Source organism: Calonectris borealis, chromosome 1, assembly GCF_964195595.1.
Source record: "Calonectris borealis chromosome 1, bCalBor7.hap1.2, whole genome shotgun sequence".
Classification (NCBI taxonomy): Eukaryota; Metazoa; Chordata; class Aves; order Procellariiformes; family Procellariidae; genus Calonectris; species Calonectris borealis.
In genome coordinates this window covers 131,060,238-131,079,504 of record NC_134312.1, presented here as the reverse complement: position 1 = coordinate 131,079,504, position 19,267 = coordinate 131,060,238, and the positions used below count along the sequence as shown (strand labels likewise).

Below are 19,267 nucleotides of genomic sequence, written 5' to 3'. Positions count from 1 at the left end.
TAGGCCAGTGAACTGGCATTGCTGATAGATATTTGAGGAGAGCACTGTCAAGACAGAATAATTTAATTGCGCTATAGCCTAATTTGATTGTATTTAATTAGAGATAAAAAAGCAAGTATGTTAGAGGCTTACACGTCTGTTCATTAAATTACTGTTGACTTTTTTCATTCACATTCCATAAATGGCAAAGTTAAGGTTAACAGTATAAATAGGGGTGCTGAGGATTATGGAAGGGGAACCCATGCAATTAAAAAAAAAGGCTTACATAACCTGATATCATAATAGACAGAATATTTATTTAACTTGCAGTAAATTGACACACCTCTAGACAGAGACAATTATGACTGACTGTAAAACATCTGACAGAACCAATTATGACTGACTGTTGTTTGCTACCTTTGCACAGAAATAAATGAAACACAGATATTTGGAACAGAGACTGCTGCCTGTGTGTCTAAGCTTGCTGTAATTAAAATACAATAACCAGTAGGCGATGTAAAAAATTCAGTAGCTAATTTAGTATGTTCTTTAACTCTTTAAATAAAAGTGTGAGAGAGACACGATGCTGTACATAGATGATACTCCGCAGCTTTTTTTGTGCATTCCAACCAGATAAACCAACGTTTTGGCACTATGCTCATAGGCACCTACGTTGTTTCTCACGTACCTGGTGCAGATACACGCACACAAATACAAAGGAATGTGAATGTATTTTTACTCCTCACTCTGAAGAGCAGGCTATCAACAGAATAATCAGGGGGAGAGAGTTTAATAATACGACACAGTTCAGTTGTCCAATCAGTAGGAGAAAAAACAGAAGACTTTCACCAAGCCACGTCTTAGGGAATCCAGGAACAAAAGTTCTTGATCCCTACTATCAGGTTACTCAGTGTCATTTTAATAGGAACGAAGAGAAATTGCAATAAATGGAAAACACATGGCCGGGTATAGATAACCTCCAAATATTTCCATCCTTGCTTCCAGCATCAGTACAACAGTGTAGGGTAAATGGATTTCAGGTACCTTTTAATTTTTTTTTCCCCATATAATATAAAAATATACCTAGGTAGCTAAACAAGGACTTGGATGGGGTGCTGAATTTGACAGGGACATCCAGAAGTTCAGACTGTGTTTTGTGAAGGGAACAAGGGGGCAGTTATGTTGGGTGGGGGTTAACTGCATGCTTGGTGATACGATTCCAAAATCTTTACCAGAGTCAGCGATTTATTAACTTTAGAGAATACAGTACCTGAATTTTAATTATATACATTCAGAAGCACGTCTTGTTTTTTTTTTATTTCTGTTAAAATAATTGTATTTTTCATTTGTATGTTTGTTTTGGTAGTATGTTTTGTATGCTCTGCATGTGTAAATATACATCTCTTTATGTATAGCCATATATGCATTCTGCAGCAGTGGTCGTCTTAAAAGATTGCTTGCCACTGAACTGGGATATTATTAAAACAGTGATGGGGTGATAATAGGTACAGAACTATTTCGGAACGTGACTGACTACTGAAAGGCAATTTCAGTCAGTTTGTATAGCTTAGTTTTCAGAAGGCCTTAGGTGCATTATTGATTAAATTCTCATTTAGGAAGAAAGTAGGAGCTTTTATATGCATCTCTAAGAGGGTGGTATGGTAACTCGAAGGTATTGACTGGCTGTGTGATATACGATGGTCACAGTTGTCTTTTACTCAGAGGAGCACAGAGTGATGCTGGTTGTCATTCTTACTCTGCTGTGTGGCAGCGTAAATAGTCCCTTTCTAACCAACCTGGTGGGAAAAGTCAATATCCCATCAGCAAAGGAGGTAAACACATCAGGAGCTGTGTCCTCTCTCATCTTCCCCTGCTCTGTATTACTACAGTTCTTCAAATCTCTTCTCCCCAGTCATCAGATGCACTTGTGTCATTCAAATGCACGGTGTGGCTGTGCCGCAGACACAGCCGCTGCCTGCCTCTCCTCCCGGGGCTCCCAGCTCCCATTCTCTTATAATTGAAACTTAAAATTGGCCTCATTACTTCAACAAGGCCCCTCATATTTCTCCATTTTTTTCAGTCCGCCCTTTCCTGCTTGCCTCTATGAGGGTAATTGCAGCTAAGAAAGGTTATCACATACAATTAAAGTTTAGATTTAAATTTTGGGGGAGGGGGAGACAGCTAAGCGCTCTGTTAGTGGGACGGCTGGAGCCTGAATTGGAGCTGTACGCGGGCCTGTATTTTTGTTCCCTACTTTCAGCCCTTGTTTATTGTTTGCCTCGTTGTTCTCATGATTAATGTGCCTTTCTGCTCTGTTCACATGTGCCAGCTGTTTCGGCGCATTGATACCTTTCACCTTGGTCCCTCCTGAGCTCCAGGAAGCTTTAAACTATTTTAGCCTAGTTTTGAGCTACAGGGATGGTATTTTCCACAGTTCCTTGGAACAAAGAGCATGGTTTTGCTAACATGCGAGCAGCGGCAAGTGAACCCACTTACTGTATCATTTATCTTGAAAATGCATAAACTAGTTAGTGCTGAATTTGTGGCAAAGTGGATTTGGTGGTTTTATGGATCTGGTTATTACAATTTTCAAGGTTTGTTTAATTGAACCTTACATTTAAATGATTTCAGGATCATTAAATGGGTTTATGCTGTACTGACTTCAGTCTGTTAATGAAAAGATTCTTGTAATCAAAGTTTTTATTGTATCGGTGGTGTAGTTTAAGGAAATCTTAATTCTACTAATCCTGTAAATTCTGCTAATCTGTAAATCTTCGGGGAGGAGGAATTCACAAACACAAAAATTGTAATAGCTGTTTCTGTTACCGTGCCTCCCTTCCCTGCCATCTCCTCATGTAGCAGTCCTTGACTTGGCTGCCGAGATGAAGGTGCGTCCGATGGGACGTCTTCATCTCGATCGCATCGCAGAAGTGAGACATTTCTTCCCTCGCACAGGTGGAGTCAAAAAACCAGCATGTCCCCCTCCTCCAAACCCTTCTTTTAAATAAACTCAGCTGTTTTAGAGACAACTGTTTTTTCGTCTTAACTTGTGCCGGGTAGTAAAAGCCATTTGAGAGGGAATGGAGGCTCCTTTGTAACATGTTCAAAGCGTGAGGAGGGCAGTACCAGCGTTGTGAAGGCGACAGGGAGAAACGAGACAACAGCTTTTAGGCAAAGCTGATGAGCAACAGAAGGATCGTGTTGGTTGCTCACAAGACACATGCTTACGCTGCACCTAAATGGCTTGAAAGCTGGACCTTTAAGTACCTGTGCCGTGCTCTCGTAGCTCTGCTTGACCTGCAGTCCCTCCGGCCTGACGGGGGGGAAACTGTCCGGGAGGGCACCTCGTTTTGCAATACATCCTTCTTGTGTGCTCAGTAATGCAGACTGTCCAGCGCGGCCTGTTCCAAGGTGTAACTGCAGACGCAGGCTTTCGGGTAGGAGCTGGTGTTTCTAGAGCATGGTGTTGGTCAGAAAGGAGGAGCACAACTGCACCAGATCCAATCAAGTTGGCGTTGATGTGTATCAGTAGAATATTTTGCTCTTTTAGTCTTTGTCCACAGCCTTTGTAAAGCAAAGCCGGACAACCACCCAAACAAAATCCCTGGATATTTTTGGATGGCATAGAATTTAACAAAAAAAGAACAAATTAAAATAGAATAGTTTGGGCTTCGCTGCTGAAATATGTACAAACTCACGTGCGTGCACGTGAGTTTGCACACACACAAACATACAAGTGAGTAAATGTCTTGCACTCCAGACATTTCTTCACAGGTATTATTGATCAAGCATTTGGGAATGGCTCTCTCCATTCACATGTCAGGTGAACCTGATGTCTCCTGGTTGAGATACCAGGCATCTTCTCTCCATTTTAGGGTAGGATAGCATGGAATTTCCCCTGTTTGTGCTACTGCCCTTTTCCTTCCAACGCCTCCGTAGTGCTGAGCATCACGATTCCCATCCTGCACACAAGGTGCATGTGAGAACGCGCAAGACGGGTGATAAGTCTGTCCCGGGTTGTGCCAGTGCCAGTATTAGCAGCAGCAGGGACGAGAGAAGCGAGGCATGGTTTCCTCCACTTCTGAAGCCAGACTTGGGCAGAATCTCTCCCTGCTTCAAACCCTTGGGGACTCTGCATAGTTCCCACTAAGTTAAGGCACGTGCTCATTTTAAATGAGATCCTTTCAGAACCAGCCCTGCTACCGCTTATTTTCTCTGCTGTGACTTAGTGAACCCCCATTTCGCTCCAGTTAGACGACATGACTGGGCAAGCGGCGCTTCTTGCCAGCTCCTGGCCGGAGCCGCTGTACTCGCGCCGGGGGGGGCTGAGGGAGCCTCAGCCTCGCCTCCATGTGCAGGTTGAGCATGGCCTCCAACCGGCTGGTGCAGCGCTGCGGCTGGGAGGCAGGGGGAAGGCAGCAGAAGTTGGGAGACCTTGCTGTAAATGTTGTCTTTGCTAGCTATGACATCCACCTCGTTTTCAAATACCGTGATTCGCTGTAGTGGTGAATGCAAAAGTACCGTCTTTTTGTGGTCATTTAATCCTTCTCTGTTTTTCTTTTCTTTGTTCTTTTAGAGTATTTGAAGAAGAAGCCACTCAGGAGGGAAGTCTCTGAGGCCTACAAAAGACTGAAGAGCACCGTAGACAAATGTCTGTCCATGAGTGGCTACTCAGAAGTGAACCTCGGCAAACTCTTTACCGTCAGTATAGGAAGATCTGTGGGAGAGTCCAATAATTAAAGACAGCGATTGATTAAAAATGGAGGGAGATGAGAGGCTAGTTCCTTGTTTTACAGTAACGATCTCTTAAGCAATATTCTATTTCCGTATGCACAATGATGTTTTAATAATCTTGTCTCTTCAGAGGAGAAAAAACGGAAGATGAAAACGGGATGTACGATTCACGTGGACATCAAATATTTGAGGCGTTTTCATCTTCCATTCTTTTCTTCATTGAGAAGCCAGGGTTATTAAAATACGGAGTAGTTGATTTTTGCAATATATTTTGTTGTGTATTTAGACCTACGAGGGAAAAGGGGGTGGGGGAATTGCTGCTTTAATTGGATAATTCCCAGTGAGAGTTGCTGGAATGTAAGTGATCCTAGACTTTGCTCCAGGGTATTTAGTAGAGGTGCTCTCAGGAAGAGAGGTTAGTAGAGGTCTCAGTAGGAGCACTAATGTTTTGCCTTTTCACAGTTTATCTTCTTCCTGATCATAAACATACTAATTAAAAACAATACTAAACCTAAATGCCTCTAAATGTCCTAATACCTTCTGAACAGAGGTAGGGACACTTTACTTTCAAATTTAATAAAGGTAAAGAACGACTGAAACCTGGAGGGGCTAAAAATAGGGACCATCTTTTTATTAAGAGTCTTTCCATGCATCTTTAAGCATAGTATTTTGCCATGTTGGAAATTTCTATGTGGATGTAAAGACATGCACGTGTACAAAACCCGTTTCGTACATACACCGGATATAAATGTATTTCATTTCTTTCCATGAGAAGTGTTTGAAAGTAAGCAAGCGATAGGGAAAAATATGTTTGGGATGGCATTGTAACCAGTAATGGGGGAAGGGAAAGCGGAGAATCATTGTTGCTGTTCTGTAATAATTACTGTATTGGAGGTTTGTAAAGGTTTTATAAACAAATTGTATTTTTCATTTACTTTTAATAAAATGACAAGCAGATATGACAAGAAAAAAGCATAAATTTGGGTACATGTTTTTGTACACAAAATATTGTTGTACTCATATTTGCCATTAAGTTTGCAATGTGATATATTAATGTAAGGTTATAAAAATTTTCTTTTAAATCTTTAACAGTATAAAATGTAAAGTTTTCTTAACACTTGAAGGAAAAAAATAAAGTTTTCTAGTAAAAGAGAATTTGATTTGGTCATCTGACTGTTGAAAATACTCCATGTGAGGTCGTATTGCTCCAAACCTTTCCTGGTTTTACGGAAGTGCTTGTGTGTCCGTTTTCAGGATGGCCGGCCATTAACAGAGGGAGCTTGAATTAAAAATGGGAGCATCAGCACAAACGTGTTGGGCACCGAAAGGATGTGTCTGTGTTAAGAATATTTTGACATTCATTTGTCCCTAAAGTGGCATGGGAAGATGCTGTGTGTCAGTATGGGTAATGTCTATTCGAATATGCCTAAATACACGGTCATCTTCTGAGCAACTTTTGGGCCTAAATCCTTTTGGTTTTACTCACATTGAGTTGCAGTACATGAGAACCTACTCAGTCCCTGGTTTTGTGTTGGTGTTGTCCCACCCCTGGCAAGCTATCGTTCCTTCTCAACGTGTTTAGTTGGGTTATTGCAAAAGAGACTTTATTTGGAGGCTTGTCTTGGAGAGAAGGTGTTGCTGCCTAGATGACACGTCAATGTTGCAGCTCTGGAAGATCCCGGTTTCCTGTAATTTCACGCAGGTTTTTTTAGATTTTTCGTGTCCAACCCAATTAGGGTTATGAAGATATTACTGATATTAAGCGGGTAGAACGCCTTAGGAAAGTGAAAAGTGTGACCTTCTCCTCCAAACGTTAGGTATACAAATAAAATGGATAGATACGGCATAACCTGACCCTGTGGCACTTGTATGTATCTGTATAATTACAGCTGAAGAGCCTGTTAATTTGCAAGTTTAGGGATGTTTAGATTAAATGAGAGTGTTGTGCAATGATTGTGCAGGGTGCAGCAGCACACAGGAGCCTTGCGAGGGGCCGGGGGGCAGCCCCCGCTCCCCGGCGAGGGGCAAAATCCGGGAGCCCCCCGCAACCCCAGCCAGCCCCAGTCCGGGGGAGGGTGTCGGAAATGAGGGCTTTCACCCCGAATTAAGGCAATTTTTGATTCCACTCGGCAGAGTTGGTCGGATCAGAGCTGAAGACTTGGCAAGGAGCAAACGATTTTTTTTCCCCCCCTCTCTCTCCCTAATAAGCTCTGGGCACCGTGCCTCATCTTGGCCCCGGAGAAGGGCTGGGAAACGCAAAATCATCTTTATAGCGTTTAATATTAATGGAGCTGGTAAATGCAGCGCTGTAAATAATTTGGGAAAGCTTGAAGTTCGGAGGTTTGCGTTTTGAGGCTGATCTGGCTCGAATCGCCTTCCCTTCCTTTCCCTCCTCTCGTCCCGCATTCCTGCCCCCCTCCTCTCGCCTCCCCCCCCCCCCCCCCCCCCGCGCTGTTAAAATTAAGGTTTGTGTTTATTTGTATTTATTTGCAGTTGGGGAAGAGGAGTGTTGATATATGGAGCCGGTAGCCAGGTTTCGCCGATGACATGTGATATGAAAAACAATTCCATCCGCAAACACGTTTGTGGCCGTGCCAAAAACCCTCTTTTCGCCTCAAAGGCACTTTCCTAACGCCGACCTGGAGCACATCTTCCCCTTCGCATCCTTCCCCGTCTTCTGCGGAGCACCTTAAATGTGCCTTAATTGAATAGTTCTCCCGCACCCTCCTTATAGCAGTTTAATAGATTAACTCATCTGTGCCAGCTTCAAATTTCAGATTAAAATTCCTTCATCCCGAAGGCAGCATTATCAGGTTGTTGGAGGCTGTTTTCAAACCTTGGTTTTGAATAGCAGCGGCTCTGCATTAATTTAACCACTAAGCTAATAAGTAGGTTTCGTTTTGTTATGCTAAGCTTTATTGCTTTTCTTTTGATCAGAATGGTGTTGTTGAGCAAAGCAGCAGACAAGGCATTCTTTGATGAGGGAATTAGCGCTCTATTCTTCCTCTATTATTCATAGCACAGTGGAATATGTAAGTACCTGAGGGTGTCAAAGGAGAGCAGGCTCTATTGCAAAGTGTTCGCCTTGTTTCTCTCAATAGCTGACTATGAGATGATAAACCGCTTAATACACTGCACTAATTGGATGAGAGCAAAAAGAGATGGGAATTAAGGCACGGCGAAAGGAGAAAGTGCTACCAGCCTTCATTCACTCTTTCACCACTTTAACAGCACCAAAGGAGGCACAAGCTTTCTATAAGCAGACTAGGGGTTTTGTGCGGAGATAAAATGAACCTGTTAGTGGATTCAAGTAATACACTAATTATTGCACAGTATAAATACCACTACTGGTTTTATAACACGGAGGTAAACTTCTTTTCAGAAGGTTATAGGATTGCTTGGCAGCAGTATAGATCCTAATAAGGGACCAGAGTAATAACCCCCTGGATTAACAAAATTGCTGCTTGCAGAAGTATGATTCGGGCTTTTACGAAGATTTCAGCGGAATGAATAAAAATGACTGAATGACATTTCTTAATGCGTAATGGCTTGATAATGATTCCCTTTTCTTTAAGGCAAAAATGTATATTTCAGGCTGCACTGTTAATAATGTCCAGGGAACAAGCCTTATTTTTCCCATAAAATTTTTTCGCGCCTATGGTGGGTTTTAGCACTCAAAAATACGGTTGGGGGCGGGGTGTGTGTGTGTGTGTGAAACGCCGTGGGTGGAAGGGGGGAGCTGCGGCGAAGGGTCGCGGCGGGCTCCCACGCGCGGTGGCTGCTCCGGCGGCGCTTCCCGGCCGGCGGCTCCCGGAGCCGGGGCCGCCCCGCGGAGCACCCCAGCGGGGCGGGCCGGGCCCCCTCGGTGCGCTCAGGTGGCGGGGGGGAGGGACCGGGCTCTTCCCCGGTACTCGGCCCCCGGGCTGCCGTTGCGGCGCGACGCCGCGATTAGACCAAATCACCCCGGAAAATCCCCCCAAAACCCACGAGCGCGCTCGAGCGGCTCGGCCCGGCCCCACGCCCGCTGCCCTCAGGGGTCCGGGGCCGGGCGGGGGGTACCGGGGCCCATCGGGGCCGGGGAAGGGGCGCGGGGAGCGGGGTTTGCCTTGCCGTCCCTGCCGGGGGGTCACGCGTTTCTGCTCCTGGTCCGTAGAAGAGGCAGACGAGGAGCTGCGTCCAAAAACAAGAAAAGAAAAAAAAAACGGGGGGAAATAAAGGAAAAGGGAAAAACCCGGCAGCTCATCCCCGGGAGAAGCGGGGCAGAGGCAAGAAACAGGCGCGGGGAAACTTCCCTGCCCGCCGGGAGGATGGAGGGGTGCGGGGGGGTAAGCCGAGCGCTCCCACAAATGCTTGTTTTTTCTCCCCCGCCCCTGGCTGCCCCATCCCCGCCCGCGGGTGCCGGGGCTGCGTGGGGCGGCTCCCCGCGGTGTGGGGTCGCTGGTACCGAGAGGCGACCCCGGCCCCCTCCGCGGCACCGCCCGGGGCGGGGGGGAGGGCCATGACACGGTGCCCACGGCAGAGCGCGGGCAGGTATAGTCGTGGGTGCCCCCCCGGCCCCTGCAAATCCCCTTGCAAACGGGGCCGCCGGCACCTCGTGCCCCCCAGGCTCCGGCAACCGCCGCCGGCCAAGCGACCCGCGCCCCCCAAACCCCGAGGGGCGGCTCCCCCGCGGCGGGGGGTGGCGGCGCGCAGCCCCCGGCCGCCCCGGCGGGGCTCAGCCCCGGGCGACCCCGGCTCCGGGCGCCCGCGGTGCGGCGCAGGCGGCCCCGCAGCCCCCGCAAGGACCGGGCTTCTTGGTTTTTCCTTTCGTTCCTTTTTTGTTTTTGTTAAACATATATTTTTGTTTATTTTCTGAACGCGGCACTTCTCCACCGGATAGCAAGGAAAAGTGTTAACAATAACGACATTACACGAAAAAGTACTGTACCATCGCCTCTTGAGGGTTTCAGAAACCTCTACAGTTAATAAGTTAAATAAAGGGTTTGTACATAAATATTTGTCTAGGAACCCTATTATATCTATAACACAGTAAGAATCTACAGAATGACAAACTTTTACAACACTACACTGAGTGCAATTGTTTTATAACATTTCAAATATACAAAGCTCTGTTCTTTTTTATAACAATGGTATGTACAGAATCAATAATCACAGTTTAGTGACTTAAACAGTCCATATTCTAGCAGTGTATTTCCCTTTGGTTTGATATAAAAACCTTGGTTGGTGTAGTGATAAAGAATATAACAAGAAAAAGATATACCCTTTCCCATAAGTGCACTGGTTATCTTACAGCATCAAATTTACTTTCTGTCTGCACTGGCAGCATCCTTGGTTAGTGTATGCAGCTTGCTGCATCAACATGTAAAATAGTTCTCCAGTGCTCCTAACAGACCAACTTAACATCCTAGGATGTTATTTTAAGAAGATGTGGGTAGCTTTCCCCCTCCCTTTGCTTTTCTTTCTTTTTTTTTCTTTCTTAATTACAATTCTATTTGTTGTTTCATTTTTTTTCTTGCCAGATAAACAGAAGGAAAAATATTTAGTGTACGTAACGCTAATATATAATAACTTTTATTAGGGCTTTTTTTTTTTTTCTCCCTTGATGCTCAGAGAGGAAACGAACACGTCGTACATTTCAGAAATGTACCAGCCAAGGAGTTACTTATTCAGGAGCTTGCAAGTGTCGGTTCACTCGTGTGAGGGCTGCTGCGAACGGCGCTCGCTGTCTCCAAGTTCCTAACTCGAGAACCTACCCCAGCCTCGGCTGCTGGTCCTCCTTTTTGTTTAGTCATTATTATTATTATTACTATTATTATTAATTTTTCCCCCCGTTTGGTCTTGATTCGCGCTGTCTGAGGTGACCTTTATTTACGCGTGTATTTACTCTCCTCTTTTCTCCCTCTCTCTTTTCTCTCCCCGCTAGAAAACCCGACCCAGACCCCGAGGACGGCAACCGCCCCTTAGCACACCTCTTTCCCCGTGCTGTTCCCGGGGAGGATGTTGAGCTGGGTGAGCTGGGCGGCGTGCTCCTTGGCCTTCAGCCGCAGGGCGGCGATGCTGGAGGCCCGCCGGTCGGCGGCGGCGCTGGCCGGGTCCCCCAGCCCCGCCGAGCCCACCGCGCCCTCGGCGGCCGGCGCCGGCTGCCGCAGCAGGGCCGCCGCGCTGGAGGCGCTGCCCAGGGGGGCCATGGTGGAAAAGAGCCTGCAAGGGAAGCAGAAACCGCCGTCACCGCCGCGCCGGGCCCCACCGGCTCCGCCCGGCCCCGCTCGCCGCCTGCCCGCCCCGCGAGGCAGGGACGCGGGGGCACAAAGACACTGGAAAAAAAACCCGTCGCTGGAGGGCAAAAGATTTGGGGGGTGGGGGGAAAGAAGGGAAAAGAAAACCGCCGAGGCCGAGTCTCCCCGAACTGCCGCCCGGGGTACGGCCGGCGGGGCGGGGGGTGCGCGGGGAGAGGCTCCCCGGGGGCTTTCTCCTTCGCCGGCACTAAAGAAACGAGGGAAACCCCCGGTCCTACAAAGGCTGAGTTCGCCCCGTCCATTAACCGGGCCTCTTCCCGCTCCGCCTGCCCCGGCGGGCCGGGCCTTGCCCCCCCACGGCCCCCGGCCCGGCCCCACGGGCACCACGGCCGCCTCCGTCCGGGGGTTCCCCTGCTTTGGCCGCGGACGCTCGACGCGGCGCCCGCGGAATCTCGCCCCGACACGAGCCTCTCGAAGCTGCTCAAACCCACTCATGCCCACGGCTAAAAATCTGCCCGGGCCCGACCCCACGGGGCGCGGCGCGGCGCGGCGCGGCCGGCGGCGCTCACGGCGCCCGGGATGTCACGGCTTCGGCTCGTCCCGGACCGCCGAATACCGGCAAACCCCCCGAGCAAAGCAGAGGCCACGTGCGCACGTAGGGCAACCCACGCCTATTTAGTTTTTGCGTGGGGTCACTGATTTCCGCACGCCTGCCCCGCGGGGACCCGGCTCCGTCCTTGCCCCCTGCGCGGGCTGCGCAGCCCCGCGGGGACGCCCGGGCTCCCTGCAAACGCCGCCGCCGCCCACAGCCGCGGTGCCCGCGGACCGGCTGTCCCCACGGGGGACCCGCGGCGGTGGGGGGGGGCCGGGGGGAGCGTGAGAGTCGCTCTCGCCCAATGAGAGGCCGGGGCGGAAACACGTGACCCATGCGGCGCCCAATCGGCGCCGGCCACCAGCGCTCCAAGTTCGAACGCCGGGGCAGCCCGCGCGAGACGAGTCCTGCGTGGGGCCGCGCCCCCTCCGCCCCAAGGCGCGGCCGGCGGCCCCACGCGGGGCTCCACGGGCGACGGTGGCCGGGGCGTCCCCGAGGCGGCGCGCTCCGGCGGCGGCCTCTCCCCGGCGGCTGTCGCCCCCCGCCCCGAGGGTCCCCCGAGGTGCCGGGTCGCGCGTGGGCGGGCGGTACCTGCCGAAGGCGGGGCTGATGAAGGCGGGGTGGCGGAACACGGCCGCGCCCAGGAAGGTGCCGAGGCCGAGCGGGGTCCCGCCGGGGGGCAGCGCCGCGGAGCCGGGGGGCGGCGGCGGCAGGCTGGGAAAGGCGGCGGCCGCGGCGGCGGCGGCGGCGGCGGTCCAGGCGGAGTCTAGAGCTGGGTGATGAGGAGGGAAAGGACTAGCATCAAGGTATGGACTGAGGGGGTGAGTTGCTGACAGGGGACCAGGGAAAGGCAAACCTGGGGGGTGTGTCTGAGCCCCAGCCTTTTCCCTCTTCCGCCACTTAGCCCTACGGTTCTGGAACCATACCTGAAAGCCAAAAGAAAAACCGGTTTTAATACGCCTGCCCGCGCCCGCCCCGCGGGATCCACGCACCGGCCCGACGGCGCCCGCTCCTCCGCCGCGCCCCGCGGGGTGCTGGTGGGGCACCCCCAAGGCGGCCGGGCCACCGGGGCCACGCGTGTCAGCGCCGCGCTGCAGCCCCGGGCGCTGCCGACCCACCGCGGGGTCCCGCACGCGGCTTTCGGTCGGGCCCCCCGGCCCTGCCCCGGGCCCCCGGCTCCCGGGGGGCCCCACAGTTTAACACCCCCGCCCCGCGTTTGCCGGCAGGCCGGGGCTGCGGCCAGCTGCCGACGGCGGGGCGCTTCGCGGCAGCGCTCTCGCCACGCTGGAACAGCGGGAAAGTGATTTCCCGGTGGGACTACGCGGGTTTTTATTCCACACGCACACCCACACGGGGAGCTGCGCGGCTTTTTTCGCTGAAGGGAATATTTACAAATGATATCTATCGTTTGCGGATCATGGACTTTTTTTTTTCCTTTCCCTCTTCAGATTTAGAACGAGGAAAAAAATCGTGATTTCACTAACAATCGAAGAAATAATTTGCGAGGCAACCAAAGCAGCAAATACACGTTCCCAGGCTGCCCTTTTAGGATCTATTTTACGAAAGTCAGTTAGGACGCCGCGGCACTGCCGTCCCTTGCCTCTTCTCCCCCTCCCACAAAGCAGAAATCCGTGAACTAACATGGGCTTAAAACAGGAGAGAGGTAGAGGAAAAAATAAAATACCGCATTTCAAAGGAAAATATTCACTCAGTAACCAAGTGCGAGGCATCACACGCACCTAAGGAGAGAGACTTTGAGAGAGACACGCTTTTCTCAATATTTTCGGGCTGGTGTGGGCTGTTAGACTCGGCTTTGTAAGCTCAGCGTGAGATCCCATCTCTCTGGGAAGCGAGAAAGGCAGCAGCGCTGCGGGTCTCTCCGAACAGTTGTAGAGCGAGAACTGATCTCCACATCTGGGTACCCACGCAGGAAGAGGCATCGCGTTCGCGGGAAAGCCAACAGCCTGACACGGAGGGAGCGCCTCTCCCAGCTAAAACTCAATTAGCAAGCTGTCCTCGCTGCAGTTCCCCCTTATTGAATTAATAAGTCTGAGTACACCCAAAGGTAAACGAAGGGACTCTCATAATTCATATTCCCTTAATTACATCTTCTCCCGTGAATAGAGGAGAGAGAAAGGGGGTGTCTTTCTTTTTTAAAAGTTATTTAACTTTCCCACGACTTGTTCCCCTGAGCTGAAAATACTGATTTGCTGTCACATCTCTGTTTGACAATGGAGAAATGTGTCAACAGAAAGGAGGGGACAAATCTCATCATTAGCCCCTCTAATGCAAGAAGCTGTTGTGTATTAAATGAGCCATATGGAATTTATTATGCTTTATCAGCGCCCGATTTTAACTGTAAAGTGATTTGCTCAGCTTCAAACCCAGAGACATCTGTTTTCTGTTGGCAATCAGGGCATCCCAGTGTTTATCGTCTCTTTGGTTATGAGACCCAGGTTGGGAAATGCACTCTGGTATGGGGCGGCAAACACCTTTAATAGCATTGCACTCACTCACTATTAGATCAATGCAGGCTTATTGCTATCAAAAATGGGAAATCAAATAGCATTAGCCAGCTCCTTGTGCAGGCGGAGAGGAAATCAAACAACATTTCGCCTTCAAATGGCCCTGTTTGTTCTAGCACTAAGTGGGCTTTTATGAAGCCCGATTGGAGATTTGATGGCAGCCAAATACCCGGCTTGCGGCCGAGCGGGTCTCGCTAACAACCGCAGCCCCGTGGGGGCCCCGCCTTTCCATCACGCGGGATTTCGCCAGCCGATGGCTCGGCCCCGCCGGGGCCGGGGGTGCCGCCGGGGAGGGCCGCGGACACCCCCCCCATCCGGGCGCCGCCGAGGGACGCCCCGGCCCCGGTCCCGCCGCCACTCACCTGCACTCGGGCTTCGGTCAGATCGAGCCTCATGGCCAGCTCCTCCCTGGGGGAGACACACACGCCGCCGTCAGCCAGGGGCACCCCCAGCCGCCCCCCCGCCCGCGGCTCTGCGCCCCCGCCGCCAAACGGGCCCGAAGTCCCGGTGCCCGGGGGAAGCAGGGCCGGGCGGCGGGCGGATACCGCCTGCCGCCGCCCTCAGCCCGGCTCCGGCACGCCGAGCTGGGCGCTTGTCGGGACTCCCGAGTTTTGGCACCCGCCCCACCGCTCCCCAAATTCAGCCGGTGCCCGCCGCAACGGCGGCGCGGGGGGGGGCAGCCGAGCCGCTAGGCACTGCGGTTTGCACGGCCATCATTAAGGCAAATCGGAAACCGTTCAGGCGTCAGAAAACCGCTCATCAGCTCCGTGCCCGAACGACGGCCGCTCCCAGCTTAGCCGGGGCCCCTCCACCGCCGGGCCGTCTCCCCGCCGCCGGAGCCCCGCGCCGGCCCGGCACGAAAAGCCCCGGAGGAAAAGCCAAAGCCGTAAAAACACCAACCAAAAAAGTGCCGTATGTTCATACACACCCCCGGGCGGCCGCTGCCGCTGCCGAGGCCGAGGCCGAGGCCGGGGCCGGGGCCGGGGCCGGGGCCGGGGCCGGGGCCGGGGCCGGGGCCGGGGCCAGGCGGCGCCCCGAGGTGAGCCCCGCGGGGGATACCCGGGCGATGCGCGGCACCGATGGCGGGGGAACAAAACGCCCCCGCGGACCCCCCCCCGCCTGCCCCCCCGGTAAAACAAACGAGAAACCGGGAGGGTCTCCTTGATCGAAAAGTGCGGGCTTTGGGGGCTCAACCCTCCCCTGGGCTAAAGGCGGGGGCAGTTATTTTCGGGGAGCGGGCACGCGGCCCTGCCTCTCTCCCTGCCTGCCTTTCCCGCGGAGGAGCTGCCGGCCGGACCCGCCGCCGCGGGGCTCGTTTTCAACGGGAAAATGCCCCCGAAAGTGCGGGCAGAGTCTGGCCGGGCCCCGCCGGGGCGGCTCCGGGCAGCGAGGGGCCCCGACGTGCCGGGCCGGTATTTTTAGGCAGCGGCGCTTTGATCTCTGCCCCTGCCGGGGCTTCCCCGGGCCGGGCCGGGGTCCAGCCCCCCGGGGAGCGCGTAACCGATCCCGGCGGCGGCCGCGGCGAAGGGGGAGGAGGGCAGCGGGTAAAAATAGCCCCCGGCGGCGGCCTCCAGGCCGGCCTGCCCAGGCGCTGCCGGCCCTGGGTCCCCCCGGAGCCCAGACCTGCTCCCCGTCCCCTCCCAGCCCGGGGGTGCCCGCGGCAGGATTCACCCCGGGGAGGCGCGGTTTGGAGGCGGGGGTGCAGCACACCGCGGCCCCGTCCCGTCCCTCCCGGGCTCGCCCGCTCCGCGCTCGGCTGGGGCCCCGGCGCCGGTACCTGGTGAAGACGTCGGGGTAGTGGGTTTTCTGGAAGGCCCTCTCCAGCTCCTCCAGCTGGTAGCTGGTGAAGGTGGTGCGGTAGCGGCGCTGCTTCCTCTTGAGCAGCCCCTCCTCGGAGTCGCTGCCGGCCGAGAGGCAGACGCTCTCCTCGCCGTCCTTGCCCTCGCCGTCCTCGGGGTGCAGCAGCAGCTCCTCCTTGGGGGACAGATCCCCGCCCTCCGCCCCGGGGGCCGCGGCGGCGCCCCGGCGAGCCTCCTTCAGCAGCCCCCCGCCGTCCTCGCCCAGCAGCTCCTCCTCCTCGTCGTCCTCCAGCTCTTCTTCCTCCTCGTCCTCCTCCTCCAGCATCTCTTCGTCCTCGTCCTCCTCCTCCTCCTCGGCGGCCGGCGCGGCGGGGCCCGGCCGCTCCTCGACGTGCGCGGCGGGGCTGCCCAGCTCGTCCCGAGCGGGCGGCGGCGCCACGAAGGGCGCGTTTTCGCGGTAGCTCTTGCTGCGGCTGATGCTGACCTGGGGCGCCTGGCTGATCTTCAGCGTGTCCCACGGGCCGGCGGCGGGCACGGGGCCGGCGCCCCCCTCCGGCCGCCCCTCCGGACGGTCCCCCCGCGGCCCCGCCGCCCCCGGCGGCAGCAGCCGGCCCCCGCCCGGCCCGTAGAGCCGGCGCAGTTTGGGGGGCAGGTGGAGCTCGGCCGGCTCGAAGGGGGGGCTGCCCTTGGGGGACCCTGCGCCGGGAGGGGGAGATAGGGAGGCGGCCGCAGCAGTCGGACAGGGCGGGCAGGCGTGGGGGGAGAGGAATGCGGAGGGAAGAGAGAAGGGGGGGGGAGAGAAAGAGAGACACGGTCAGTGGGATCAGCGCGAAGAACCCAGGGCAAGACCCCAACCCTGCAGCCCTCCCTTCGGGCACCGTTATCCACCCCGCACCAAGATAAGACCCCCCCCACCCCCCATACCCTCAGACCGGCCCTGCCCGCGTCGCTGCTCCCGCTCTGGGAAGAAATTCCTCCCGGCCGCAGCGCCCGGCCCGGCGACGCGCTCAGCGGCGGGACAGGCGCCGGGGGGCTCGGGCAGCCCCGGGCCTGCGCCGGCACCTCCCCGGTAGCGGCCGCCGCTGGGCCGCGCCGGCCCCGCTGCCCCTGCCCAGGGCTCCTCCGTTCTTTTTTTTTTTTTTTTTTGTTTCCTCCCTCCTACCGTCTCCACCCGCCCCCCAAGTTTCTTTTTGGTTTTGGAAGAAGGAAACCCGCCCGGCTGCGAACGCCGGGGAAACCGGGAGGGATGCCGTCCGTGGGAGTTGCCCAGCCGGCCTTCCCGCGGCCCCGGAGGGGCTGCTCCCAACTTCGGGCCGGGGGCGGCGGCTGCCGGCGCCCCGTTATTATCGCCCTGCCCGCTGCCAGGCGCGGCCCCCAGCTCCCTCGCCGAGGTCCGATACAGGCTTAAGGCGAACGGGCGAGCCTTTCCCTGCGCCGATCACAGCTCGCAGCGATTTATTTTAGTTTAAAAGATGACACGTATATCGAAAGTAAGAGCAACCCGAAACGGCGGTACCCGACCTGCACGGAATTAACGGGGCGGAATTTCGGGCACGGCTCCGGCCGCGCTCCCTGGCAGCACAGCAGCCGCCAACGAGCAGGGTAACGGGATAACGGCGGCCGCGGCTCCGACGCGGCGCCTGGCCGGGCGGACGGGGAGCGGGGCCGGGGCCGAACCGCGGGATGCGCAAGGAGGACGCAGCCGGCCCTGTCCTGCCGTGCCCGACGCCGAGGAAAAGGAGCGGGGCGGGCGGCGGCGTGTCAACGGGTCTTACCTTGCGCGGCCTTGTCGGCGTCGGGGCGGGCGGCGATGGCGGGCAGGCTGGGCGCGGCGCCGAGCAGCCGCACCTTGCAGGGGCTCCGCCGGCCCAGGATGCTGTCGATGCAGTAGGAGGACAGCAAAGTTGGCGATTTACTTTTGCACTCGGGGCGCTCGGCGCAGCTCTCCTCCGGGTAGGGGCCGCTCATGGCGGCGGCAGCGGCGGCGGGGCCGTGCCGTGGGGCCGGGGCGGGCTGGGGCGGCGCGGACGCCCCCGCGGCGCTGCCCTGTGCCGCCGGGACGCCCGTCACGGGGGGAGTGAGCGGCGGCCGCGGCGCTCTTGAGTCCCCTCGGCTCCACGTGCGGGCAGCCGCCCCCTGATTGGCTCTCGGCGGAGGCCGGGCGGCCGCCGACAGACGGCGCCCGGCAAACCCCGGCTCGGAGCACCCCGGATCGGCGCCCGCCCCGAGCCGCCGCGCTGCCCCCTCTGCCCCGCCCCGCCCCGCCCCGCCTCGCCCCTCCCGCCGCGTCCCGCCCCCGCGCCCCGCGGGCGCCCCGCTCGGTGGGGGCGGCAGGCGGCGGGGCGCCGCCCGGGGGAGCCGTCGGGGGCGGCCGGAATGGGTGGCGGCGGGGCCCCCGCGGCACGCCTCGTCCCGTCCCCCCCGCCCCGACGGCGGCGCCGCTCCCCGCCAGGCCCGGCCCGGCCCTAACCCTGGCCGATGCCCGAGCGGGACGGGGTGGGCGCCGCCGGGGGATCCGCGCCGGGTTTTCCCCCCGTCGGCCCCCCCTCCCGCCCGGTCCTGCGCTGCGCAGGGGCGCGCACTCGCCGCGCTCGCAGCCGGTGTTTGAAAATGCCGGGGTCGGCAGTCGGGGCTTTACCGTAACAAATACCTGGGCAACGCCTTCGGGGGCGAGGGCGCGGCGGGGTACGGCCGCCGCGGGACCGGGGGGAGCGTCCTTCGGCAGGGCAGGGCACGGCGCGCAGCCCGGCGCGGTGCTGGCCGACATCCCCCTCCCTGCCCCGACCGCCTCCGCCTTTCCCCCCAGGCACATCTCCCCTCCGCAGGCGCTTTCAACGCCGCTTCGGGGCCGGAAGACCTCTGAGGTTTTTTTATTCCCGCTCCTTTTCCTTCCTCGTGCAGCGGTCACGTCCCGGGCAAGTTCAGGCTCCCCGTTCGGACAGGTTGGACTCAGTTTTGATGGGCACGTTACAGCTGCCTGCACGTCCCCCGCTCGCACGTGCTCTCCTGGTCCCGGACTCCCGCGAGCACAGGCACCTCGGAGGAACCGCGCTCGGCCACCCCAAATAACCCGTCCGCTCGCTCGGGTGATTCCCGGCCCCGAACGCCGGAGGGAGGGACGGCCCCATTTTCCCTGTTCGTGCCGCAATTCCCGTGCGGATCCCGTGATTCCTAATTACTTAACCAGCGGGAATTAAGAGAAAAGATAAGCAAGTGCCTGTCTGTGTCCGTGCGGGCGTGGGCATAACGCCGCTCTGTCTATGCCCACGCCCGTGTGCGCACACGCACGCTCACGCACACGCTCCCGGGCTCTATCGGTGTGTGTGTCCGTAGGTGCCGTGCGGGGCCAAGCCGTCCCCTCCCTGCGAGCGGGCTCCTGCAGGGCTCCTGCCCGTCATTCCT

The 19,267-nt window shown here is 56.2% G+C and overlaps 2 protein-coding genes across 2 annotated transcripts in view; one reads left to right on the top strand and one right to left on the bottom strand.

The window, feature by feature from the left end:
- The window catches only part of POLA1 (DNA polymerase alpha 1, catalytic subunit), a 208,113-nt gene extending 202,447 nt beyond the window's left edge, over window positions 1-5,666 (top strand). Inside the window, exon 37 of the mRNA XM_075174683.1 lies at window positions 4,556-5,666. Coding sequence (XP_075030784.1) covers window positions 4,556-4,719 — 164 coding nt within the window. The 3' untranslated portion in view covers window positions 4,720-5,666. The remainder of the gene's footprint in view (window positions 1-4,555) is intronic.
- A 4,114-nt stretch (window positions 5,667-9,780) lies between these two features.
- On the bottom strand, window positions 9,781-17,917 carry ARX (aristaless related homeobox). The gene is made up of 5 exons (XM_075174671.1): window positions 17,641-17,917; window positions 15,844-16,561; window positions 14,429-14,474; window positions 12,133-12,467; window positions 9,781-10,914 (listed from the first exon to the last, which is right to left on the bottom strand). The coding sequence occupies exons 1-5, from the start codon at window positions 17,831-17,833 to the stop codon at window positions 10,674-10,676; spliced, it is 1,533 nt and encodes a 510-aa protein (XP_075030772.1). The 5' UTR covers window positions 17,834-17,917; the 3' UTR covers window positions 9,781-10,673.
- Window positions 17,918-19,267: the final 1,350 nt, after the last annotated feature.

Coding starts and splice junctions, on each gene's coding strand:
- ARX (XM_075174671.1), bottom strand. CDS start 17,833: ATGAGCGGCCCCTACCCGGAGGAGAGCTGCGCCGAGCGCCCCGAGTGC. Junction 16,562..17,640: donor CGCCGACAAGGCCGCGCAAG/GTAAGACCCGTT, acceptor CTCCCGGCGCAG/GGTCCCCCAAGGGCAGCCCC. Junction 12,468..14,428: donor TGACCGAAGCCCGAGTGCAG/GTGAGTGGCGGC, acceptor TTTGGCTTTCAG/GTATGGTTCCAGAACCGTAG.